This window comes from Varanus komodoensis, unplaced genomic scaffold (genome assembly GCF_004798865.1).
Source record: "Varanus komodoensis strain SLA01 unplaced genomic scaffold, ASM479886v1 scaffold23, whole genome shotgun sequence".
Classification (NCBI taxonomy): Eukaryota; Metazoa; Chordata; class Lepidosauria; order Squamata; family Varanidae; genus Varanus; species Varanus komodoensis.
Genome location: NW_025335627.1, coordinates 12,377,661 through 12,405,078, shown reverse-complemented (window position 1 = coordinate 12,405,078; position 27,418 = coordinate 12,377,661). Strand labels below are relative to the sequence as shown.

The 27,418-nt window shown below is 39.3% G+C and overlaps 1 protein-coding gene across 5 annotated transcripts in view; it reads left to right on the top strand.

Moving 5' to 3' along the window:
* Positions 1-24,059, top strand: part of UBE2F (ubiquitin conjugating enzyme E2 F (putative)) — a 34,173-nt gene extending 10,114 nt beyond the window's left edge. For 2 of the 5 annotated variants that reach the window (XM_044431708.1, XM_044431709.1), the window contains 6 exons: positions 789-856; positions 6,692-6,762; positions 8,213-8,270; positions 14,021-14,053; positions 19,423-19,485; positions 23,327-24,059. In XM_044431708.1, coding sequence (XP_044287643.1) covers positions 789-856; positions 6,692-6,762; positions 8,213-8,270; positions 14,021-14,053; positions 19,423-19,485; positions 23,327-23,377 — 344 coding nt within the window. In that variant the 3' untranslated portion in view covers positions 23,378-24,059. Of the gene's footprint in view, positions 1-788; positions 857-6,691; positions 6,763-8,212; positions 8,271-10,995; positions 11,509-12,292; positions 12,783-14,020; positions 14,054-19,422; positions 19,486-23,326 lie in introns of those variants that run through there. The other 3 variants (XM_044431710.1, XM_044431711.1, XM_044431713.1) reach the window with 3 other exon arrangements.
* Positions 24,060-27,418: the final 3,359 nt, after the last annotated feature.

Here is a 27,418-nt window from a genome sequence, read left to right as displayed (position 1 = left end):
AGAGTGAATTGCTATTGCTATATAAATTGCTATTTTTGAGTGTTGAAGAAAAGGTATAGTGGGAATGATCAGGTAGTGAAGTAATCACTGTAAATATGACTGAACATACATGAAAGGCCTCTTTCAGGCTTACTGAGTGATAATGCTGGTGGCAAGGATATATTTTCTGCCACAACTGCATCCGTACAATACAGTACAGCAGAGCTCTTTTCTTTTATGAGAGGTCTGTGGAATGTAGATCGTATCCATCAGTGCCGTACTTATGACAGCATGTGCATTTGCATGACAGGACAACCCACCTGCAAATAAGCTTTTCATTGTGGCTTGTTTGTGAAGCAACCCACTTGAGAGATGATTGGTTTCACTGTTTGTCCAGTCCACTTACCTTGGTGTGCAGTGTCCACCATGTTTTTCACCGTTTTCTTTAGGTTATATGAGAGACTTCCTGCATCTGTAATGACTTGCTGGTGTGTTAAGATCATCTCTGGAGATCCTAGTAATTGGGTTACCATTAAGACTTCTAAGGTTGACAGTCAGCAGAATATGGTCTCCTTGGTGGTGCCCCCTCCACTGTGAAATTTCTTCCTAAGAGCTATATGACTTGTTCTATCTATTACTGTTTAAACTGTGGTTAAAAACTTAATGTTTTCTTAAATTTTCAGGCTTAAAATTTAATTTATGAATATGTGAACTTAATATTGATTTACTGATAACTTGAGAATACCATAGTGTTGAAGGACGGCTATTAAGTGCATAAAAACTTTAAATTTGTGTATTTCCCTTAACAGATGAAGGTTATTATCAAAATGGAACATTTCAGTTTGAAATTGAGGTTCCTGATGCATATAATATGGTGGTAAGTAAGTAAAGTGTTTCGTATTGACCAAGTTTCCTTCTGCACTAGGCTTCAAAAAGCAGGTTGTCTTTTAGCTATATTTTACAGTATTTGATATATTGCCACATTGTAATGAGTTACATTACTACTACTATGGCTGTAGCAATCTTAGATTTATATCCCTCCCATTTTCCTCTGGCAAGGAGCCCAAGGCAGCTTAAAAGGTTCTATCTCACATCCTTTATACTTACAACAACGTTGTGACCATAGGCTAAGTTGAGAGTCAGTAAGTGGTCAGTGAGTTTGATGGGCATGTGGACTGGGTCTCCCGAGTCACAATCCAGAATTCCAACCACAAGAATTCCAGTCCACATTCCTCCTGTATTAGAAATGCAGCTTGCAAAAGAGAAGCTTCATTTTGTATGTGTGTTCTTACATGCAGAAACATTTTGATGTTACGAGAAGTAAAATGGTATCCCTCAGGATAAAGGAAAGACAATATGAAGACTCTTGCACCTCAGTAAAAAGTGGCTTATATATGCATTGTTATCTTGCATTACTTTGATGAAAAGCTTTTTTTATACTTGTCTGTATTAGAATGTGAGTTCAAAAAACACAACAGCTTGTTATGGGTTATTTAACCCCTGATGAGACATGGCACCTGCTTGCCTCCATTTTAAATACACAACCTTCAATCAGGTTGTTACCATGTTGTCTGGACCAGGTCATCAGATATTATGATAGGGTAAAACCACCTCATACACCCTTGGCTTGTTTGTTTTCTAACATTCACAAACCCCCAGATTTGCACTATATGAAAATGCCCACTTGGGTGATATACAAGCTGTTCCTGGCACATGCCATAAGCTCATAGTAGGTGAAGGAATGTTATGCAAACTGGATCACTGTCTCTTAAAAATTGATGTAAGACAAACTGACAATTTTCTGGTTGTAGATTAGTTGAAACTCAGTCTGCCCCCGTGCAAATAAGACGATGTCTGTTCTTTAGTTCTCATTCTCTTGTTTTTGTTTCCCTATTCAGTTTATGCTCCGCTTGATTGTGAGATCTAGATTCTTAATTTCCTTAATGTACTCTGAGCACAGGATATAGGGTAGGATCTAAATCATTTTATTATGATTATTATTATACCCATGTCAGTGTACTGCTAATCCAGATACCAGTAACCTGCTTGCCAGCTGTTTCTTAGAGAATGGCCTGAGAGCAATCAAATGGCACATCATATTCAGATGATATTAAATCTGGAAAATGGAGGAAGGGTTTTGATTTTTTTTTTTAGAAAATTATGCTGATGTTGCAGTTGTATCTGGAACCGTAGCGTTCCAGAAATTATTAATACCTTAGAGGGTTAAAAAAACTGACAGCTTCTGTAGCTACAAATGGCTGAAAGGATAGTTGCTAGAAATAGTTGCCCACTGGAGTAAAAACATATGGAAATTATAACTGAGTTGTAACTCCATAATTGTAATAGCACATGTTATTGGAGTTTTGGCTATCTGAAACCAAAGTGGGCATGGTGTCCCAGCCAGAGATCAAATGGAATTAGTCAGATGTAACTATGTTGATAGGTTTTTTAAGTTTCCTACCAGGAACTTATAAAAGTGATCAATGCACTTTTGTAGTGCAGTTCACTTTGAAGCTAAAAACATGATCTCATTAGCAGTTTTTGTCACTCACCCTTATCCTGCCCATAATGCAGTAAGAAAGCATTGCATGAAAAGCAGCACAGGTATGTGAGCAGAGCAATCCTAGATGCTTACATGTAAGCAAGTCCTGTTGAACTCAGTGGGACTTACACCTACATAAGTGTGTGTTGGATTGCAGGTGTAGGTCTTTAAGGAAAATATGAACTATGTGGCTAGAGAGGTTTCCCCAGAGAGGTCCGCCTGGCGCCGAAAAACAAATAATGACGGCGTTTTTAACGAGACCTTTTTATTTAAACGTCATTTTAATTGTTAATTTAATTGTTAATATTATTTATTTATTTTATATCCTTGGCCAGGTCCACTCAAATTATATTGTTTTTATATTGTGATTATTTATTTACTGATGTGAGCCACCCCGAGGCTTCGGCAAATGGGGCGGCATAGAAACTTCCTGAATGAATGAATGAATGAATGAATGAGTAGTATACCCTTTGCCTGTGCTAAGCTCATGCTTGTATGAAGCTAGAATTGACCTGGACATAGAGCATGTGGGTATTTCTTGCTCTACTAGTTTTTGAGGGAAGGTGCATACTTAAACTTGGAAACATAATAGAATATGTGATCCCTCCCTCTGTTGCGCCAGAGGAGGCTTATTTTTTCTGTGTGAGGAGAGATCCTGCATCTATATAACTATAGGATCTCCTGGTTGGTTTGATAAGCTTTTGCTGTGATGAGAACAGGTGGGATTCAGAGATGGCGCTTGAGCACAAGCCTGTGAACCACTTGTGATTTCTCTTCCAGTATAAAGCAAAAACAAGTCTCACTGAAAACACATCTAAAGCACTGTTATGAATATATATTACTCATGTTTGCTCTGACAGGGATAGTAATAAAAGTTGTGTGAAATGTTTTTGTATGCACACTTTAACATTTTCCCTTTGAACCCCTTTAGAAAAATCAGTGTTCTGTAGAAGTTCTTTTCTCCTACACATTATATATCTTGCTGTATATATTGAATCCTATTTCTGCTCACATTTGTATTTCCACTTCCACATAACAACAATAGCAAAAATCAAAGGAGCAGAAGATAATTTCTTTTTAAAGAGTAACTTGATATCTATAATAGGTGGTTGTGTGAACCCAACAGGCTAAATGTGTCCAGTGGGGTGTCTTACTCTAGTTCTTTAAAAAGTAGGCTTCTGTGAAATACCACAAATGGCTTTTAGAAATTCCTAATGTTTATTTGTTATTTATTTATTTAAAATATTTATATGCCGTCTTGTTTGCAAAAAGCTTCGGGACGGCTTACAGCATAAAATATAACATAAATAAATTCCCGACCCACACTGGCTGCAGTTAAAAACATAGAAAAGACAATATTAAAACTTATTAAAATATCGCTGGAATAAAAAGGTCTTAACCTGGCGCCAAAAAACAAATAACAACGGTGCCAGGCGGACCTCTCTGGGAAGTGCATTCCATAGATGGGGCGCCACTGCAGAGAAAGCCCTCCGGGTACTTTGCCTCCTAATATCTTTCCCGGAGGGTTCCTGGAGGAGAGCCTCTGTTGCCGATCTCAAGGGGTGGGAGGGCAAATATGGAAGAAGGCGTTCCTTCAGGTATCCCGGTCCCAAGCCGGTAAGAAGTAACTTACCATGTGGCATGGTGGGCTGCTGTTTAAGAAGCACTTGCCCAAAGGCAGTTGTGCTTCTGAAAGTGTTGGTCCTGGACTTTAAATCGGGGCTGGATAACCTAGTGAATTCCAGTATTTTGGCTTACGAATCCTGTAAGCTCTTGCAAGCATGGCTGCACATGGGGGTTGTAGTCCCAGACATTGGGAGGACAGTGTGTTGCCTATTACTATTGTAATAATTCCATGAATTGAAAGGCTTTGGTTTGTCTTTGGGTATGCTTTCCAAAATGGTGCCCCTTCAACACTTTTCCCCTTCTCTTTTCTTTGTGTGCTCTTGATATCAGCATCTACTTTGAGCATTGTTATCAATGGTGGGCAGGATCAGGAGGGACGGGCGGGATCAAGAGGGACTTTGCAGCTCTGGGCAAGAAACTCCAGGACCTAAAGGCCCTGGTGGTCATCAGATGAAGACAGGCAGGGGTAGTAAATACGGGGTTCTTGACTGACATAATACTGAAATGAAAAGAAAGTCATAACTGCTTGATAGGCGTTGGATTCAGCAAAACAAACATCTGTGATTCAGTTATTTTGGCAGTTACTGAAGAACACCTGGATATTTTTCACTGATGAAACTTTTGGGCTAATGCTGTATCATAAGTAAACCAAAACTTCAGTTAATCTTGATATGCATACTGGCTTTGTGGAACTGGCATCTTGTACTGGCAGAGCCCTTTAATAAATTCTCTTCTCCTAGAGAAGAGACTAATGCATCTGTCCAAACAGGACAAAACACCTGCGAAGTTGCATCTTTTTCAAACGTAAAGCAAAGTTGTAAATGAAAATGGTTTATCTCTGATTTCCCTCTGAAAATTTTTTGAACATAAAGCATTTCATTTTAATTTAGAGGAAGTGCCAAGCCAGGGTTCTATGAGATGACTAGCACATTCTAGTTGAGTGAATTAAAATGAATATATATTGAAAAAGTTTTCAAAATTAATTCTGAAATTTTGAAGAACTTTCCAAACAAATTATATACTACTTGGATTTTTGGCTACATACATACAAGTTAGGAAGATGATTTGTGAATGGCATCTCCACCTCTCTTTTTTTGGGTGGGGGAAGGAAATTCATATCAGCTCAAATAACACAGAGGTGAGTTGTATGTAGAAGCTCTGTATATGGACAAAAGAGGGTCTTATATTAAACTTTTAATATAAAATTTTGTACTACAAGCTGAAGTGGGTGGCATATAAATTTTAAGGAATCTTTTGGGCCTCCTTCGGTGCTAGTTGCCATTAATTTGATAAGAAGTTTCAGACTTTCAAGTGTAGAATAGCAATTAGCTTTCAGAAAATGTTATATTTTGCTTTTTCAGAATGCCTGTTTTGTTAATGTGGGATCTTGATGTGAAAGTACAAGGAGTAATGGTGTTCTGAACAGATTATTTAAAATATGTCTCACTTTTTGATAAGAATTTACTTTTTGATAGAAATGACACACCAGTTAAAATAAAATGCAGTTTGTGGGAGGTGCTATTATGATTAGTGGCTTCTTTCTGACAACTTACACCCACATGTGTAGAGAAAATTCTGAGGAACAGAGATAGAAAATAAAAAACATAAATTTCATACACTTGGTGCTGAGTCATTGCAATATAATAACTTAAGACCAATCTTTTACAAACTTTTTTTAGAATATCGAGTGTAGATTGCCACTACTAACCAACAAATCATATTCTTTGGGATGTTTTTAAAGAATGGGTGGGTTTGCACATCTTGGTACTGCAAGGATTAAAAATGTAACAAGACTCTTAAGATTAAAAGTCTGTACTTTGGAAGCATTCATTGCACCTACTTTTGGCTGCTGTTCTGTTATTCACTTTCTCTCGAATTTTGAAAAGGCCTATTCCAGTGGTCTGCAGCTAATTGATTATAAAGTGGAGGTGCAGACAGGAAGAAGGACAAACAGCTTGTGGATAGTCATGTGATCTCACATCTTTTTACTTGGCTGGTTTGAACAGTTGGGAAAGAAAAATAATCCATTGTAGCTTATTGTTCCACCCCAAGCGTGCTGGTTGTACATTGCTGAATTAGTATAATTAGTCTCTCCAGGAATAGTTTGCCATTTTGTCCAGACCTAGTGAGGGACTGAGGTAGTTTATAAACCACCCCACAACCCTAGAACAAGCCAGGGGTCCAGGGTGGTTTGCAAATCCACCTTTGGCCCAACCTCCCTGGCTTCAGGTGACCCAGCAAACTGCCCATACTAGTTATGGTAATTTAGCAGCATTCAGGGAGTGGGGAAAGAAGATATTTTGGCAAACCCAGTTGTGTGACCCTGAACACAGTATTTTTAGCTGCATACTTGGGAAGCCAGGAACAAGATGCTGAATGGGATGCTTCCCTCTGTTAAAATGGCAATGGGTAAGGTGGTAGGGAAAGAAAAAAGTTTGCACACGGGAGAATAGTGGAGAGGAAATTGCCAAAATAGTATCTGGGAATTCTTGACTTTCCCTTTAGATAGGGCAATGTTGTAATCTGTGTTTTGTTTTCTGACAGCCTCCCAAAGTAAAATGTTTGACTAAAATCTGGCATCCAAACATTACTGAAGCTGGAGAAATCTGTTTAAGGTAATGCATTATTTGTCTAGCTTGTTTTCCTCACACTTCATGTACTAGTCAAATGTACTATTCAAATGTTCTGTGTGTGCATCACTTTCAGTTTGTTTTATCTAAACACACTTAAATGGAAATTTTAATACCCAGTGCTTATAAGTTACAAGCTTTGTAAGCTCAAGCAAACAATCAGATAAGTGAACCAACTAGGTTCTTTTATTTTTTCCAAAAAAAGTACATGACGTGGGTTCCAAAAAGTATAACTTAGTGCAATAGTGCTATCCTTTTACTTGTTCAAAGACTCTGGCAATCTAATTTTAATGCCTCAGATGTGTGTTGTATTCTTTCTTCCCAAAGGAGGATATTGATGGGTGGCTCACATGTAAATCTAGTCCTTTGGAATTAGCTGTCTGTCAACTGCCCTCTCCTTTCTTCCTTTCTGCATTTCTTGAAGTAATTTACAGAAGGGGAGGAGAGCTGAGGAGCTGTTCTTTTTTATTAAAATGCTATGATCCTGTCCTGCTTTACACTGTGGGCAGAAAGGAAGAACAAGTGAGACACTTTACAAAAAGGTGGAATTACCTCTTGTAGATAGTCTAGTTTGGGGTGAAGAACAATTCTAGACGCAGAAGCTAGATGGGAACTAGATGTTACCAGGGGTAGATCCCTTCTTCCCAAGTGTTGATGCTGGTTCCCTGATCCTTTTCCGTGCAAGGAGAAGCTCCATGCTTCTACTCAGAGGATGGAATGATCATGCAATTGCTGCATGCCACTCTGTGTATGGAGAAAGGAACTCCTCATCACTAGAGAAATAAGAGCACTGAAGGGAATCTTTCTGAAATTATCGAGCACTGGTGGTGAAAACCTGCTTTTAGTTCCAATCATTGTTGAGAGTGGGATTTGATTTCCCTCTTAGACTTAAAGAAGGGCTGCAGCAGGAACAGAGTCTAAGCAGAAAAGCGTCAATGGCAGGAACTAGAGGCTTTTCCTCTCAGCCTCCCTTCCAGTAGGTATAAAGAAATGGAGGGGGAGCGCTGGTTACAGGACACTTTGGAGTGTTAAGGCATTGCAAAAGGAGAGTGAACAAAGTTAATTTTATATATGGTTAAAACATAAATGGAAAATTTATATCTGTTTAAAATAGATGATAGACTAAAATATAGACTTTTTGCCAAACTTAGCATATTTCTCAGAGTTTTGTATAATTTTCTAACTGTGGTTTGGCAGTAATTGTAGAAAGTTAACCTGTGTTTGCAATTTTTGTGAAGGGGTGTTTGTGGGGTGCGTATGCAAACATGAAGACTTGCAGATGTAAATTACTTTTTCCAGGCATTAGTGGAGAATTTTCTGTTGCCACTGCTAAAGGAAGTGAAGTCTTTGCCTCTGTTCATAACGAAGAACGAATTCATAACGAAGAACATATGAATTACATTGTGTGTGATACGTATGTGCACTTCTCTTTCAGTTTATTGAGAGAACATTCAATTGATGGCACTGGCTGGGCTCCAACTAGAACTTTAAAGGTACTGTTATGTAACATTTCTGTTTGGTATAATCTTGATCAGCTGAAGTTTTTTAGAAATGAGAAACCACAATGCAGCACAGTTAAGAAAATTTACACTATTTTGATGAGAAGTTAAGTATGTGTTTAATTCTCTTCAGTTAAAATAGGCAGGATGGTTGCACAGGGGGTTTGAATCCAGGCCATTGCTTTTATTTGCTACAGAGTCAAACAGAAAAGTTTTATTTCCGCTGGTACCTGATATTTCAAAAACAGGAAGAATTCAGATTGCAAAATAATTCTCAGGTGCAACATTAACGCCTTATATCAGGAAAGGTAAATTTGTTTAGTGTTGCAGACCAAAGGCCATCATTGGAATACAAATCAGAAAATAGTTCCTGTGCTGTGGCAGCCACAGAAACCTTAATACTGTCCTGTGATGGTGTGAAGAGAATCTCAAACAAGGAATTCAAAAGCTTCACTGCTGTACAAATTGTGGTAATACGAAAATAACCTTAAATGCATTCGGTTGGAGTAACCATGGTTGATGAACAGTTTATATGGCCTCTCATTTTAAGTTGGCCAGTTCTAGAAGGATTAGTCTGTGCAAGGCCAAAAGCAATCAAGAAGAATTCTCCCTTCTGTACTCTCCAAAGGTTGCTTTGGGGACTGTAGTAGGAGAAGGAATCTCTCACTTTCTGCTCCCACTGATGGCAACTGTTGTCAACAGGAGAAATGAAGTGGATGGCCCCCTCTATATTCTGATATTGCATAAAGCTGCAAATCAAAGTCCAAGTCTAAAATCAGTAATTGGTTCACCCAAGTAATCTTACTCTCTCAAAAGCCACCACAAAAGGTTTCAGTTTGGATTGGATATGTGTGCCTAACCCCTCCTGCCTATGCTCTGACTATTTATTTATTTCTTTATTTAGCAGACTTATATGCCGCCCCATTTGCCTCAGCCTTGGGGTGGCTTACAACATAAATAAATAACATCAATATTTCTCTGAGCTGCTGTAGTCACAGATCAGTAAACATATAGGGACCATGGGACATTTATTCCCTGTCTGTAGTTAGTAGCAGCTTGGGTTGTTCTACTCTACTGTCTTCCAAAGGGATATAAAGGAGCCACTGTGCATTGCCTTATTTAGCCTAAACAATTATTGTGGTAGGGAGGAGGAATATGTTGACATGGGTTGCAGTTAAACTGTTCTAGATTCATTTCAAACCACTTGATGGTGTCAAAATCATGCAAATGTTAAACTCTAAATTGTTTTTCTAGGGTTTGTGAAATTTCTTTGCTTTTTAGATATTATCTTTCAGTTACAAATCCAGTTATTATCTTTAGCTTTCTTATAATGTGTTTATTTATGCCTCATTCTACATATGTTCCCTGTCGATTCATGGTTAAGAACATTTATTATTTTCAACTGTGCAGTCACTTGGAGTTTGGTTATTTCTGCATGTACTGCATTGAATATACGCATGCAGCAATTGTCACAAGTACACCCAGATTTGGGAGGCAAATTGCACATGGCACAAATGATCCACAATTATACCTTCCAGTCTCTAAAGCTTAAACGAAGCTACAAGTGTTCTAATCTCCCCCTAACACAGCCCACTGTTCCTCTCAGTCCAAACTCCCTGAAGCTGCTTTTGGTCACAGTGTGGTAAAAAAGCAGATCTGGTGCCTGTCTCCTCCTGCCCCTGCCAACATAACTAATAACAGCTAGCATGGAATTTTGATTGATTGATTAGACATATCATTTCTAAGCACTGGAAAGTTTAAAGTTACGTACATTTTTGAGTCTGTTGAAAGGACTTCCTGTGAAAGGAACTATGTAATGCAGTGGCTTTCTCTGCACTCTGAGGCTTATGTGCATCCAGTGCTCAGAGCAAGGCACAGTGGTGGTTGTCTGTTCCACCAGGAAAGTCTGTTCATTTTATCTAGATGGCTGGTTTTAGCCATGTAGATGAACTGCTGGAGTGGAGGAGTGAAAGATCACAGAGCTGGGATGCCAAATACACCTGCAGTCACTCAGGCAATACTAGGAGGCCATAGCATTGAACCCTAAATGTAGAAAGAATGTCTAATTCTAGATTTGGCACTTAAGTGTATACCCCTTAGTAAACAATTATATGGTTAATGCTTACCTGTGAGTAAGCCTCATTAAACTCAGTGGAGTTCAGTTCTGATTAGGCATGTATAGATACATGGCTAGGTTTAAGGGTTAAATAAACTAAATGTCCACCCACAATTTATTTTAATTCTTAAGGTTACATCATCATCATCATTATTATTATTATTATTATTATTAGGAGGAGGAGGAGTATTTCTTAATAGAATTTCTCCCCACCAAGCCCTCAAAGCAATGCACAATTTAAAACACTAAAATGATACTCTAAAATTGCAACAAGTAAAAACTGAAGCAAAGAACAGCCAAATGGTATAAAATCCATGGAAGGTCTGGTGAAACAGTACCATTTCTACTGCCTGTCTAAAATTAAGTGACAATGGAGCCATCCTGACTTCCCCCAAAAGAGCTCCATGTGGACTACACGTAAAGCTTAAGGTATAAAAAAAAGCTTTAAATTGGTTCAGATTGTTAGTCCAGCAATTAGATTGATAGTTATCTGTATTTAACCATTTCTTAGTTCATAACGATGTGTGGGGAGTGGTCTAATCATTATACAGAAGGGTTTGGAGGGGGGAGGAAACTCCTCACATTCCCTGCCTTTTTCCATAGATTTTAAGCAGCATATTCCCAACCTTGCTCTGCTACTGGATGTGAGTTGCCTGGGAGAAAATTGCATAACATTGCACAGCAAATGTGTTCCTTTTGGTGTGATTAATAGAGCACACACATGCTTAATATGATTGTCTTGTGCTTGTAGTTTGGCTCTGAATAGCTTCTGGATTTTGAAGTGTCATACCCTCTTTTTAACAGCTAGTACAAATTTTAAAAATTAAGCAGGAGCTACTAATTCAGTATTTCATTAGAAGCTTTATACATGTCCAAACATTTGATATCTGCTATTTCACTCTATTATCTTATTAAACACATACAAAGAATCCTTGAGTGGTGAAAATTTGATAGAGTTTCTCACTTTGGTCCTCCAGATTCCATTCTGTTTTCCACAGATTGGTGCCAACCCAAGAGTTGAACTAACATATGGATCAGGGCTGTCTTAACAGCATTATGGGCCCCAGGCAAAGCAGTGCACTGGGGCCCCTACGACAACTACAACTACTGTTAATTTTGGAATTTTTCCAGTTTTCCAAGGGTTTACATACACAGATTAGTATGGGGCCCACAGGAAAGTGCTCATCAGGGCCATGTGTTAAGACGGCCCTGATATGGATTCCCTCTTTCAAAAATGGATAACAATTTGTGAAAGTTAAAAAACTTGAGAAACTTGTGCAAATTTGGGAGCCAGAAATTTGCACAGATTTCAGTGTTGCATAAATTTGGAGCTACAGGGCCAATCTGACCCAAACAGGCTGTCCCGCAACAGGAACTTGCCTTGTTGCTAAATTACTAAATAAAAATCCACCAGCAGTATAATTGTAAACAAGGCAATGCATTGAATATTATTTGTCCAAATGAATTACTTTAAAAAAGAAATCAGATACTGTTACGTATTGCTGTTAAGAATGAAGAGTTTAGAAAGAAACAAAAAACCCCTCTTGGCAGAAATCATGAAAGCTGAAAAATAATAGCCAAAAACAGTATTTAAAAGGTGTCTATTTGATGTGTGCAAATCATATAACCCTAGCAGAAAGCCATAATGCTAGTGCCCAATTAGATCAAAGTGATAGTGACAAACTCCTTGTGAAATAGGGAATGTGGTCAACCAACAAGGAAGTAGTGAGAAGATGAAACTGACAAGAATAAGCTGAGGTTACGTAATGGATTTGAGAATATAATGCATATTATGACCATTTAAATTTAAAGAGTTAGGCTCCATTTGTGCAAATATCCAACTTGTGCAAATTATTCTTGGAGTGCACAGCTTGTGCAACTATTTCACATTTCTTTCCAGAACCTGGGAGGTGGGGGCAGAAATCCAGCACAATCTGATTGCTGGATTAGATAGAAACACTGTGGCTCAAACAAAATAGCTTTCCAAGGGTCACAAATCCCAAGTCCTTATTGATACTTTCAGAAGATTCAGAAGGCTAGTGAGAGAAGATCTTGCTCAAGATGGCTTCTGCAAAAGGAAATCTATGCTTACCAACTATGTAGAATTATTTGGGTATGTGGATATGCTCTTTCACCAAATTCTGTTACTCCAGTTTATGGAAACTTGTAGAGATGGCTGTATTAATTTTAGGATTAGCTTTCCTTGATTTAAAACGTTCTTTTATCTTGAAGATTTTCTTCTAAAGAAGGACTTAGCTTGAGTGTAGCTTTTACTTAAAATAAAATATGAATTTCCCAATTCAGCTATCCACAGATGCTTACAGTTATTCTGAAAAAAACTTAGCTTTCATATTATTAAAGAGAAGAAATAATTTTCACATCCTTTTGTTTCTGCATCTCAAGGCATGAGATCGTATCAACTGACAATAAGTTACTTGCTTTACCTATTACGTTTTCAAAGAATCACCATTACCTCATCTGCCCAGTGAAATCCTTGTCAAACTGAGACCACAGTCTGGCTTTTGCATCCACATCTATCTTGTCACACCTACCATCAGGTTGGTGTGTGTGAAATGTATGACAATATGTCTGGGAGAGCTGCTGCCCAGAAAGGCCTCCTATAAGTGGTTTATATAATAATGATAATCTGTTAAACTATGCAAGGATGCTGTCAAGGTCACAGAAAGGTTTGTTTCTTGTCCATTTTATAATCTCCTGATATTTATCTCTATTCTCTTTCAACCTTGGTAAAAATTAGAAATTATATTTTCAAACCATTTTATTGTTAAGTAATGCAATTCCTGAAGCTAGTACCAAATAAAAAGGAGCTAGAAATATTTTACTCAGTAAATTATGCAGTTTTTATATTTGCTTTCTTTCATTGTGTGCTGCTTTAGGTAAAGAAAATGAATTACACCCCCCCCTCGGGTGTGTGTTTGTGTGCGTGCACGTGCACATGCATGTGTGTGAGAGTGAGAGAGATTTGACATCCAATTTTCCCTAAAATAATTCACAATAGGATATATCCAGTTTGGTTAAGCCTATTTTCAGAAGATTGATTCAGTAGAGACTTCTGTTACTGAACAAAGAAAGCAACAATTTTCAGCCATTCTCCATGTTCCCGCAGCAACCATGCTGCTATTCTAAGCAGTTCTCCAACCCTGTAAAGTGGGAAGTCAGGAGAATAGTTGAAAATTGCCCTTCCTCTCATCTCACAGATGGAAACCTCTGTTATATCAAAGAGTCTTCTCTCAGTGTAGGTACACCAAGTGAACAAAATCCAATATGTTTTATTTCTATAATTTAGATGCCCTTCCTTGATCTAGACATGTTTGTGAGAATGGCATAAATCACAAATGCAATAGAAGATCAAAACACACATCTAACAGGGGAATAATTATAAAAGAAAACACTCTTGAAAGGGGTGTGTGTGTGTGTAAAAGGAGGTATACTCAAATACCGAACTCCTTACATTCCTCCTCCTTCCGGCTGAATATTGTGTAATGGGTTTTTTTTTCAATACCTTGACATTTTGCTTTTGGTTAAAAAAAAAAAAAAAAGTAATGTTCTGTGTAGAAATGTAAAGTGTTTGATTTCTTTGGCTGAAACTACTACTTTTCCTTTTCAGGATGTTGTTTGGGGATTAAACTCTTTATTTACTGTAAGTAACAGCTGCATAGATTAAGCTGTATATCTTTTTTGTTTGACCTTCCAATGCTAAAATTTGCTCCTAACAAAGCAAACTAAGCTTTACAGCTTCCACTTTACAGCTAGTCTGTGGCAGCAGGCTCAGCAAAGATGCTTGTAGCACTTGGAAGACATTGGTTGGGTAGGATCTGGCAGGGGTGATATGCCAGCGCACTTCCTGCAAATTTGGTTGCTAATTTTGCTGTACAGGCAAGACAAACTCTGGTATAAGAGAGATTTTACACTTCCTGTAGGAAGCTCTGAAATGAGCAGAAGTGCTCCTTTCTGTGTCGAGACAATTCAGCAGATTTTCCTTAGTGAGTGCTTCTAGTTGCTCCCAGAATGCTGAATTTCTGTTGTACAGTGGTGTTTCTCACTTGGGAAAGAGAATTAAGGAATGCACGGTAGAATCAGTGTGTGAACAAGCCCACTGGAATACTGCCCTAATTAGTTTATCATGGCATAGGTTTTCTGATGAACTAGACTCTGGTCTATGAAAGCTTATGCCGCAGTAAATAGTTCTAGTCTTTAAGGTACTACAAGAATCTTCATAGTCTTTACAGATCTAAAAACCTCACCACCTGCTGCAAGGTAGAAGGTGTAGCACCCTAACAACGTCTGCATTGCATCCTTTGTTCCCAAAAATAACAGTTTTTCAATCATATACTTGTGTGCTTCTTTGGAAAGTAAAAGGAATAATAAATTCTTAGTTTTTGCCTTTAAAATGCTGTAGCTAAAATAATAAGAGGAACATTGTGACCATGTTGCACTATGTTTACTGCAATCAAGTGATCTTATTTAGGAGCAGGATCTTTCTTAGCTGGGTATAATGCAAAACTGCTCTTTAGAACTCCTGTATTTCCAAAGGACATTCCAGCGCAGAGGGCATATTTGCCCATGATGGCAGACTTACATGTAAGCCATTGTCTTTTCAGGTTAATGCAAGGGTCATGTTAACCCAGCAAGGATAGGCAATGGAAAGATTTAACAATCCTGATGTAACACATGTTTACCTGGTTTGCATGACATAACAACCTCTGAGTATGGGTGGCATATTCAGAATGGCTGCCACATTTGTCCCACACATACTGCACCTTATTTAGCCCACAGTGGTCTGTTGTATCATGCAGTAGCCCCACTATAACTTGCTTGAGCAGATGTTGCATTGCTTCTTTGTTTCATAGCATTTGGTCTGTTAAAGCTGTTAAACAAAAGTCATGCAGCATAACCCAACCCAATCTTCTTTCTACAGCCCTATTTGTCCTTCAAAACTTGGCTCTGTTTTATACATGTTTAGGCAGGAAAAAAAGTCCTGACTCCATACTGCAGTTCTAGGACCCCTAAAATGTATTGTTCCTTCCAGTTGACGTGCATGCTATTGAAAATTGAGGAAGAAGCACATGAAACTTTGGATGAATGTTGCCTGACACATTTTATTTAGCATAATTATTTGTCAAATAATTATTAGTGGTGAAAGCTGCAAAGATTTATAAAATCCTGTATAACTAGCAGCTCAGGTGTTTTAGAGATTGCCAATAAATGCTTAGTATTTTCTAACAGTTGAGGTGAACCTGTTGAGTGGCTCATGATTTGCTATACTATTTTTTCCAGCAAGACAAATTGCATCTTTGGAATAGGAGAAGTTTCAGATCATGAGATCAGCTCAGGAAGGAAAGGCTAAACATGCTTCCCTCATGTCTTTGCTCCACTCCAATTTAGTGTCCAAATTGTACAGCTTTTAAGTGCAAGTTCAAATATCACTTGATCTGGCAACATATATAGCATTATATGTAATTCAGTTGTCAGGCTTTGTAAAAAGACAGTGGGGGGTTAACACCCCCAGCTTACAAGGTTTTTTGATTTGGGAAAAAGAAAAAAATACCACTTGCGTTTAGTTGTGAAAGCCACAAATACAGAATATAATAGTGTGATTTTTGTATCACTTCCAGCATCAACATGCTTCAGAGAAACTAATCTAAACCTTTGTGAGTGAATCTCCTGTTTCCATAGTGATCCCTCTTCTCCCTACAGTGATTTAATTAATACATCAGCTTGTCAATGCACTGCCTGCTTGAATTTAAACAGGGTTGAATTTTTGCCTTCATACAAATACAGAGGAGTATTTGCTGCTGGAGTGAAGTGTTTAGGAATTTTGGACTTTATTACTAATCTAGCAAAGCTAGCTAAATCCCGCCATGTTTAAGGCCTCAGTCCTGTGTAAAGCTCCATGGAATTGAGGCATTTAATTTTGGGGGGTGGGGGAGCATTCCTGCAATTGAGCTGCATATCCATTGAAACTACCTTAAGTCTGTTGTCACCGACTTGAGGCCCATTGCTTTCATTATAATTTATAGTGCAATTATACACAAATTTCCTCAAAAGTAAGTTCAATGAGATTTACTTTCAACTGTGTGTATAGAGTTGTAGCCTATCATAACTAATTAACTGATTTGGGCTACGTTGACATGTGTTTTTCTTCCATGTGAATTTACTGAATTTATGGTTGTGGACCTGTTGCTGCATTTTTTTAATTTTATTGGCAAACTAAAACTGCCCTCTTTACTAGAAATAAAGTATTGGGCAATGACTTCCAAGCACCCAAGTGAGATTTGGACAAGCTGCAGAGCGCCTGCATATTCATGCTAATAGGGCCTGCACTGTACATCAAGCCTCTGTTGAAACTGAGGGGAGTTTTCAGGGAAGTAAGCAGCTTGCAGGGAAGTAAAAAATTCTACCGGACATGCCTAAGGGTTAGGGTTAGGGCCTTTGAGTTGCCTACAATCACTCTTTGGATCCCAGCAAATTACTGTTCCTTAACAAAGGCTGAGCTCTTTGTTCCACTTAAGTGACATTCAGCTTGCCTGGATCAATCCGGGTGTTACTGCCCAGCAGGGTTTGTCCATCATAGGCTTTGGGCTTGCACAGCCCTTTTCCAATTGTGGGCTCCACTTCCCTCACCTCCTGGCTTGTGATGAATATCATTTGCTGCACCATCTGTGTTGGGTGCAGGATGGCATAATGAAACAAACATAGCTTCAATCCAGTATTGGCAACAGTTGTGCGTCCTGGGTTTCTCCACTTCTGGTTTGGAGGTAAGCTGTGGCTGCTGCATAATAAGCGTGTCCAGGCAATTGAGTCAGTAAAGTTTGTTTTTGACTCCAACGTTAATGCAAGTTAGGTCAGTAATGGCTAGGAGCTAGTTAATGGCTTCAAGATTATGGGATCTTTTCCCTGAAAAGGTTGGAAGAATTAACTATGTATTTATAAACTCATGTGTTCATTTGAAATACTTTTTCTGGTAACTCAAAGTGATTGCATTTGCAAGAAATATTTTAAAAAACCTATGAAAATAAGACAACATAAGCCACAATTAAGCACTTTTCAGAAGAAAATTGACCAGTTCAACTCAGTAATGTGGGTTTTCTGGAAAATGTACAAATGGAAAATCATAACATTTCTTTATAGTTACTATAGTTCTTTAGTAACCTGAAAAAACACACTCTATATAAACCAGGGGTTGTTTATATGAGGTGTGTCCAGAAAGTAATGAGAGTGATATTTTAAAAATTCTTTTGTTGAAAACTTTTACAAATGAACATTGTCTCTTTCAAAGTATGCACCTTGTGAGTGTATTCAACACTCCCAGTGATTTTTCCATTCCTCATAGCATCCCTGAAAATCTTCAAGTGGGATGGCATTCAGAGCCTGCATAGTAGCTCTTTGGACATAATTCACACTAGCAAAATGGTGTCCTTTCAAACCATTCTTCATCTATGGGAGTATGAAAAAGTCACAAGGAGCCAAGTCAGGGCTGTAGGGTGGATGGGGAAGCACCATGATGTGTTTTCCAGCCAAACGCTCTCTGACAGCCAAAGCACTGTGACTTGGTGTGTTGTCATGATGAAGGATCCAAGTTGAGCCATTCTCAGGATGCACACGGAAGACTGTTTGTCTCAGGCAACCAAGAACTTCCAGGTAAAATCTTTGATTCACAGTTTGACCAGTAGGTACAAATTCCTTATGGACAATTTCATGCGAATTGAAAAAAACGATGACCATTGATTTGACTCTTGATTTGCTCATTCAAGGTTTCTTGTGCCAAGGGGGCCATCCTGAATTTTTGTTTTTCCATCTCGGGATCATACTCAGACACCCAGGATTCATCTCCTGTGATCACTCGACTCAAAAAATTAGGCTCTCTTTCCGAATGGGCCAACAGGTCTTGGCAAGCAAGTTGACTCACAAGGTGCATACTTTGAAGGAGACAATGTTCAATTGTAAAAATTTTCAATAAAAGAATTTTTAAAAGAATCATATTTATTACTTTCTGGACATATCTCATGCTGTGGAAATGTTTCCATGGAAAAATATAGCATTGGGAATTTTTCCACAGAAAGCCTGTCCCAAATCACTGATTCAGATAAATGGTTGATAAAAGAGATACATTTACAGCCTATCAGGGCGATGAATACAGGAGTTGAAATGTAAAAATTGGAGAGCGAGTGCCCAAACTGCAACCCAAAACCCACTTATTTATCTCAAAGTGCCAACGCTGCAATAAAACCTGAATACTGAGGTTTTAGTTTAGAAAAAACAATGCGCAGCCAGTCCAAGCAAATATATATATATATATATATATATATATATATATATATATATCCTTGGCAGCGCACTGACCGGCCATGCAGAAGCTCAAACGAGTCGCGACTAACGAGTCACAGCTTGTGATGTCATCACCTGGCGCTGCTACTCCTTTCTGAGCATGTGCACGGCCCCTGTGTGTGCTGTTATCTGATGCTCGGCTGCTGGGGCAATGCTGGGCCGACTTGGCTCATGTGCCAACAGAGAGGGCTTGCGTGCCCGCCACAGCACACGTGCCGTAGGTTCTCCACCACTGGCCTAGAGCATGGTCTGATGGCCAAACTGCTGTTTGTTACATCTGAACCAGGCCTTTGTGTACATCCAGTTATTAAACCATGGGTTTGGTGTCAATAAAACTTTGGATTCACCATTTGACTGGATTTCCCATTAGATAATAAAAAGAATTTTCATATGGATGAGGTCCAAAGAGTTATTTTAGGCAGTTCATTGTGCCTGCCTGGTGAAATTTCTGATTTCTATTTCTGTGAAGATCATATATTGTAAATGACTTTTAAAGATTCCCTTCAGTTTACAAAGCAACTTCTTGTGTGGACTGCTTTTCAAGATGTATAAGCCCAAAGCTTATTAAAATGTTTTCTTTGGATCTTGGTCATTTCAGCATGTCACTTTTCATCCAAGTTCATGTTTTTGATAAATGCAGCCAACCCTTTTCTTTAAAGTCCTTGGTTTTGTTCTTTTCAGGATCTCTTGAATTTTGATGATCCTTTGAATATTGAAGCTGCAGAACATCATTTACGTGACAAGGTGAGTGCAGGTGTACTGAAAATGGTCGCTTAAAAGAATGCTATTCATATTTAAAATTGCTTGTATAGTCTTCAGGGAAATTTTTATATATCAGTTTTCAAAATTCATTATTAAGCAGACTATTCCTTTACTGTATTAGATTGGAGCTATGCATGTGAAAGAAGATGGTATAGACTTTTGTCTGGGGGCTGAGATCTGTTGAATGTCTCCCTCCTGTCTGCAAATGCCTGTGTCATTCTCCCCAAATACTCTTGCAACTCTGCTTCAGAACAACAACGTCAACAAAGGTTCTAGAGCAGCCTTCTCCACCTGGTGCGTTCTGGCTGTTTTGAGCATCAGTTGTCATCAGCCCTGGCCAGTAAGGCCAGTGATCAAGAATCCTGGGATTTGTAATCTGGAAGGCTCCAGATTGGGGAAGGCTATTAGGTACCAGGTGATGCTCCCAGCGATTTGGGAATGTGTGTGAGAGATGAAGTTGGCAAAAACAACAGAATTAAAAGAAGTGGCATCAGGATTGTGCAACATGATAATTGTATCAAGCTATTCTATCATACTGTGAAGTGAAATATTAAAATAAATGTTTTGGGTAGGAACCAAAGAATCATAAGTGCAAAATAAGTTGCATAAGCAATTGTAGTACACCATTACTAGAGGCTAATGTCAGTAGAAGAGATTGTGTGCTTCTGTAATTTTAAAAATCTACAACAATTCTTATATTTCATGGAAAGTATGCACATAATGTCCATGAAGGAGAAGTTGTGCACACTTTACTGACGGTACATGCTTTCCCAGCAGGCCCTGTGGGATGTGCGGATCTTGACAGGGCTGCTGCCTTAGCTAGAAGCAGCATTCCACAGGGGCCTGAATTCAAGTAAAGGCATGATTCACGATGGACCTCCACCACATCGTGGACAAAGGTTCCATTGCCACAGAAGTGCCATTGCTATTCTTCTGTGGAAAGAAGAATGATGATTCTTCTATCACTATTTTTTCTGCTTGCCTGTACAGTGCAGGAAATTGGGAGTATTTTGGACAGTGATGTTCCACATGCTCATGTTTCTCATTGGAATTCTGTCCAGTGCCAAACAGGATTTGATGTGGGTTTTTTCCCTATGATTAACACACTAAAATATTATTTCCAAGAGTGCTCAAAGGTTTGTCAAGAGAGCTCACATAGCTGTGATCCTGATCTTGTTGAACTTGTGAAGAACCACTTTGCCCCAGATACAGAATGTGACTGTGAAAGGCACTGTCAGATAATGTAGTTTTCTGTAAATGTTTTCAGTCTTCTGTAAATGTGACGGTATTATCTATAGTACATATAATGATATTTTGAGATGATGAGGCAACTTAAAATCAGATATTTACAAAAAAGTACCAAGTAGGCCATTTCACTGTGAAGAAAAGCTGAAGCCTTCTTAGTGCAGTTGACCCTGGGAGAATGATACAGAGAGGCCACACAAGTGCGAAATTTATAACCACACCACAAGACAGGTCATGTTTGCTTGCCAGAAGGAATTGACATGTCATGAAAACGGTCATGAAAACAGATCCTATACTCTCTGAGGATACAGAGATGGGGTGGTATTTATGTTTTTGTTACTCCTTCCCCTTCATGCAAGAGGGAATTGTGTGACTGTGAATAGGAGCTGAGCCAGGACATGATACCAATGGGCGTATTCCTTCGCAAACCTTTTCCTGCCAGGACAGGCTTGTCCAGGGCACAGAGAGCCTTGACCAGCACCTAGACAATAGATTTTTCAGTGTCAGGTGAAGACCTTTAATCTTCCTAGGTTTTTAGTTCTTCAGTTTGTGCTTAAATGTGAGTTTTTCTATTTTTTAGATTTTTCTCTGTTGCTGGTTTTGACTCTGGCTTCATTTTGTTTTAAAGTTTTTATGTTAACATTTTATCATGTGGTGTTTTAGGATTTTAATATTTGTGAACCATCTGGACAACATTGGGATTTGGATGGTATGGAAATGTAAAGTGATTAGTCTTCTATAAAGCAGGGCAAAGCTAAAAACTCATATCTCACTAGATGTGATGTGACAAAAATCAGTAAAGGCTGGGACAATGCATGTTTGTTTCTGCTAAGCCAGAAGCTTTTTTGGAGAAATTGCCAGTATATTACACATTTGGACTTAAGTACAGAGAAGGCGTGGACATAAGAATACTGCAACCAAGAATACAACACATGACTTTTGATGAGATTTGATTCTTTTCATATTCAAATAGAAAGTCATCACTCAGTTTGCTGTGTTGCTTGTTTGTGTTACAGCTGTGTGCAGAGCCAGAGCTCTTTAATGAACCATTTCGGTTCCTGGTCTACACATTTCTTAGTGGAATGAATCAGATGCCATGCCGTTGCCCACAAAAAGAAGTGCTGCAGCATCGGCTGAACTGCTTGCAATGCACGGCTGTCTGAAACGCTGCCTCATAAAAAGAGGCCCTTGGCACGGCGGACCGGTGCCATCACAGCACAGCCCCAGTTTGTGCAAGCCTCATGCTCCCTTAGCAGCATGATCCCCCTTGCCCGATGCAGGGTGCCATGACATCCAGGCCAGGGGACGGAGTGGCTGGAGGGGCGTGAAAAGCAGCCTGGAGCCCCCAGCTTGTTGTTGGGCGTCAGGGTGATTCATAAACCACCCCGGCCACCCCCCTCACCAGGAGAGTGCCAAGGCAGCCACACCTGGCCAGGGTAGCATGCTGGTGCCTGGCACACAGCGGGACACAAAAAGCCACCGTGGGGTTGTTTCCTTCTGTGGTCGTGTGAGCCTGCCCAGGGAACTGGAACGATTGATGACTGAACAGTGCTAAGCATAAAACAATTTTAGGAGATGCATAACTATTTAGATGTTTTGGGGTGGTGTGTGTGTGTGTTTTTGTTTTTTTTTTGCTAAGTTAAGGCTATTGTGCAGGGTGGCTTGAAGCAAAACCTTTGCGCTCTTTGTGTGTTCTTTACTGCCAGGTGCCTTCAGGTCAAAATATGTGATAGACCTTGTTGGTTTTGCTTACTTCCCAGAACAGTGAATGAGCAGAGTGCTACAGAATGTCTGTCTTAGCCAGGCTGCTCAGCGGTGTGCACAGGGGTCTGCTCAGACAGAGGGGTCCTTCAGCTGCTTCCTGCTTGGTGCAGTCCCTTTCCCCGCAGGGGGCTCTAGAAAAGCCCCCCAAGCAGAGGATGCTGCCTGCCTTGTGCCCGGTGAGACCTTCCATCTCAAGCTTGCCTACAACATTGGCAGTGGCTCTGCAGGGTCTCAGACAGGAGTATCTTCCAGCAAGGGGGTGTCAGGGATTGCATGCTGAGCTCTGCCACTGAGCTGTGGCACTCCATATGAAGTTGCACTTCTGCTGCCACTCACGTAGGATTGCACCCCACCCCTTGTTCCTTCCTCACAGTGCCATTTTATCGGGGGGGGGCTAAGCTGAAAGATGTTTCTATGGAGACAGTGTCAGTTCTCAGATGAATACACTGGCCCAGGCGTTCACTAGTGCATAGAAGCAGCAAGAGCTGGGTTCCTCCACACTCCTAACTAAAATAACCTACAAAGCAGCATTTGAAACTATGAATCCTCCTAGAAGTGCCCATTGTCCATCAACAGTTAACTGGTAGCATTCTTAAATGAAAGAGAAAACTAAAGGTGCACTCACTTTGTATAAAGCATGACTGTTCCAGTAAACATAATAAGCTACATTTAATGTTTCTTGTGGCAGTAGAATCATCCTGTCCTTGATATGTACAAAGAGGCTAAATTTTGTGTGTTTCTACGATCTTAAAATGTAAAAAGCTGACAGCCCATCAGTACTTACGCAGTCAAATCTAACATTTATTTCATCCAGGAGGATTTCCGGTCTAAAGTTGAAGATTACATTAAGCGCTATGCAAGATGATGAAGGGAGATGGAGACAAGGCCACCGCTTGCATATGCAGTGTTGGCTTGATAAACAGCAAAATACCTGGAATGTACTTGTCCTGTGTTCATGTTGTTCTGAAGAAGAAAACAAACTTCGTAATAGTCCATGTGAAATGGAGAGCTCACCGTCAATGCAGCAAGACAGTTGTGTATGTTGGTTGGAAAAACAGTTGTTTGCTAACCCTTAATGTTTTGTTTTCTGAAATTGTACTGTATATCCAGAACTGAAATATGCTTGGGACTGTAAAGGAATCACTAGTAGGGTTATTTACACATTTTCAAACTTTCTTCATGACTAATAAAAATGAATAGCATGTTTACTGGAACACTGAAAATTGGCAATAAAATTGGTCTTCACATGAACCAAGTTGCAGAAACATTTGCCTATGCAAATGAAATAATTTGCAGTGAAATTGGAAATGAATTTAAAATGTGCCCTGTACTGGGCAAAAGTAATTGCATAAAGCCACATATACCTACTCTTGAAGTTTTTCTATTTAATTTAAAAAAAAAAAAACGTAATTGCTGCTTTCTGTTCATCTTTTGCCTACAGTGTTTTAGGTTGCATTATTGTGCAGAGCACTTACTGAAACCAAGGCTGATTCTGTAGCCTACTTAGAAATGCAGTGTATTACTTAAAAAAATATTTTACACACAGGTGCAATGAAAGGAAAAGTGATTATTTTTCAATAATGCCTTTTAAACTTTCAGATTTTGCTGTGGTTAGTATTTCAGACTGTTAATATATCCTGAAATTTGAAGTAATAACTTGGGAGAACTACGCAAAGCTCAAGAAGCAAATCCATGAGAGCAACTTAATGCACATTGCAATCTCGTTATAAGACTCTTGGAAACCAAACCTTTTGTGATAAAGATGCAGTGTATGAAGAGTAATTTTAAAGCCTACTTAGCTAGCTAGCTCTATATCAAAGAATGTATGTATGAGACTGCAGCATATTATGAGCCACACAGAGATATGGGCTATTCTAACGGTGCATGAATTCATTGAAAAGAATGAATGAATGATTAACACTGGTCTACAAATTTTGGGAAATTATCGACCTCTGAGATAAAATGTGCTAATTCTTACATATTTTGATTAGATGAATTAGAAAACAGGTGATAAAGGTGCTGGTTGGCTAAGGTTTTCAAGATACTTCACAATAAAGATTTATACAGAGGCGGGTGTGTTTGCCTACAAGGGAGGGAGGTGTCTGATCATGATGCCTCATAACCTCTCAACAAAGTATGGAAGAACAATGAAATGGCACCACATGGAAGTGTATAAATTTATCTTCACTTTGAGACTAAAGATGATTACCTGACTGTGATGTATTGTTCTTTTATTGCAAGATACATTTGTCTTGGTCAGATCTACGTACCATACAGTTACATCTGGTGGCTTGTGAAAGTGTCATTGCCTCACATTTCCAAGGAACAGTTGTGTGATATTTTCCCTCAGAAGCCAAGATGCCTCAAAACTGTGTAAACAACGTAGCTAACTTCTGCTACATTTGTGGCGAGATTATATTTGCATCTCAAAAGTGCAGTATGACGGCAGTGGTAAGAAAGGCACACCACCTATATTTTGGATGCAGAGTAGGGGATCAGGACAAGAGTTGGGCCCCTCATTATTGTTGCATTACATGTGCAACTTATCTGCATCATTGGCTAAACAAGAAGAAAAAGTCCATGCCTTTCACAGTCCCAATGGTGTGGAGGGAACCCACCAATCATAGTAGTGACTGCTATTTTTGCATGGTTCCCCCAGTTGCAAAAAGGATCTCAAGAAAGAAGTGGACCTTGGAATATCCAAACATTCCATCCACACTGCGTCCTGTCCTCCGGGGTGAGGACTTGCCAATTCCAGATCCACCAGACTCCTACTCTCTAGACTCCGATGAGGATAAAGACGATGAGCAGAATGCAGCTGATCTGGGGTTGTCGATGTCAGCGGACCCAAACTTTAGCCCACCGTGTGCTCCTCCTGAACCACATCTAATTTCACAAAGTGAACTAAATGACCATTCTCATTGCTGTATCACATTTTGTAGAAAAGTTATGGCATATAATCGCACATCCCCTTGTAATTTTGAATTGTTTTGATGCTATTTTGACCTGAAGCTGTATCTTGGAAACTGGAGCCAATTAATACTCAGGACTTAATTTTCCTTTATTAGTGACCCAATTCTGGTAAACTTTAGCTACTTTCATTTCTGAGGCTTTCTCCTTGTAGACCAGTGTAATTGCTTGGGGAAGGGCACATATACCTCAGGAACTGGTTAGAAGTGAATCTCTCACACAGCGTGTGCTCATTATTTTACCCTAGTTCTTCCTGACATAAGTTGAACGTAACTGATGCCCCATATTGATACTGTCTTTGGCTTGGGAGTCAGTGGAGGGATTGAGAGAGAGAGAGAGAGCCATAGTCATCAAATAATTTTCTTTAGCATTTATATGGCTGAAAAGAATTATGTCTAGATTACCATGATAAACTACCACCAAAGCCAGAATGAATAAATGTTTGTGTAGTTTCATATATATTGTGTGCACAGTGTTTTTGCCTTGATGACTACCTATGCCATATGGATGAAACTCTCATTAGATACCACTGTGATTTGCCATTATGGTATGATTTTAAATGCTAATAAGGAAAGCGCTGAAGTTACACAATAATACTGATTCTAACAGTGAAACCAAATGGGCATAGAAATTGGGTGCCGTCTAGTAAAAGATTAATTTTTTAATGGGAAAAGTACTTATCTTTCCCATTACAGTCAGTGGAACTCAGATGTGCTTAACTTTTCTAGATTACACCTGATATTTTGCAGAGATTTGTTGCCATACATAAACAATTCTTCAAATTTGAGAAGCCTCTGTTTAAGCATTTGATAAAAGGGTCCTTTTCTAGGTACTACTGTTGGCTTGCAGGGTGGAAACTCACAAATGTTTCTTTGAAATGATAATGAAGGGATGGAACATCTCCAGTGCTCCAGCTGATGTTGGACTATAACTTCCGTTGTCCTTATTTGCACATGCTGGCCAAGGCTGATGCGAGATCAAATTTTGAAGGCCGCTATAATGCACTGACTGCAATGCATTTCAAGATTGAAAGAGGCTGTTCCCAGTAAGGACAGAGTTCATGAAAGTATTCTCCCTTTAAAATACTGATACATAGAAAAGCAAAAGTAACTGCGTATTCATCTATGTAATCAGTAGCATTAATATAACTTGAAGGAATGTGCCCCCCCCCCGCCATTAAAATGTATAATGTGGAAGTAAGTTTAAAGCCTGATTAAAGTTATTCAGCTTTTTCATCTGTTTATTTGTTCAATAACTGATTGTGAAATCATGTATCTAGAAAGAAATTTCCATCTTCAGCATTCTGGCCTCCCCATCCTATGAAAGACATACCCTAGTATTGGTGCTCAGTAATTTGTTGTCTTTAATTTCAGTGTGTCATATTCTTCAATGCCTTGCACACAGCCAAGTGCTGTACTAGCTTTATAGTGCTAGTACCTTGAAGCTGCACAACTCAGTCCCTGGAGCTGCTTTCCACATTGCCTTTGTAGTGTTGTAGCTGATGTAACCTGGCTCCTTCTCGTGCTACAAAGGGACTGTTAGAAAGCCCAGTTCCAATGGGAAGTCCCTCAGTGCAGGAGCTTTGCATTTCAACCATAGTTTTTGATGTTACGAAGTACCTTTGGGGATGCAGGAGTAAGATGCACTGCAAAGTTTCCGCACCACAAAGGTCATGCAGCTGGGTCATTAAGCCTGAAGTATACCTCCGTTCTTAGTACTATGGGAAACCTCTAAGCAAAGGCACTTTTCTGCCAATTCCTCTTGATGCTCCCAAGTCCCACCTTTCTGGTCCCTCAGCCCTTCAGAGCAGATATCCAAGGCACCTCTGGGTCCACAGCAGGAGAGGGAAGATACTGCCTTCCTCCCACCTGATTCTTCTAGACCAAAGATCTGTGACAGAAAGAGCCCTGTGATTTTTTTGGAATCAAGCCATAAT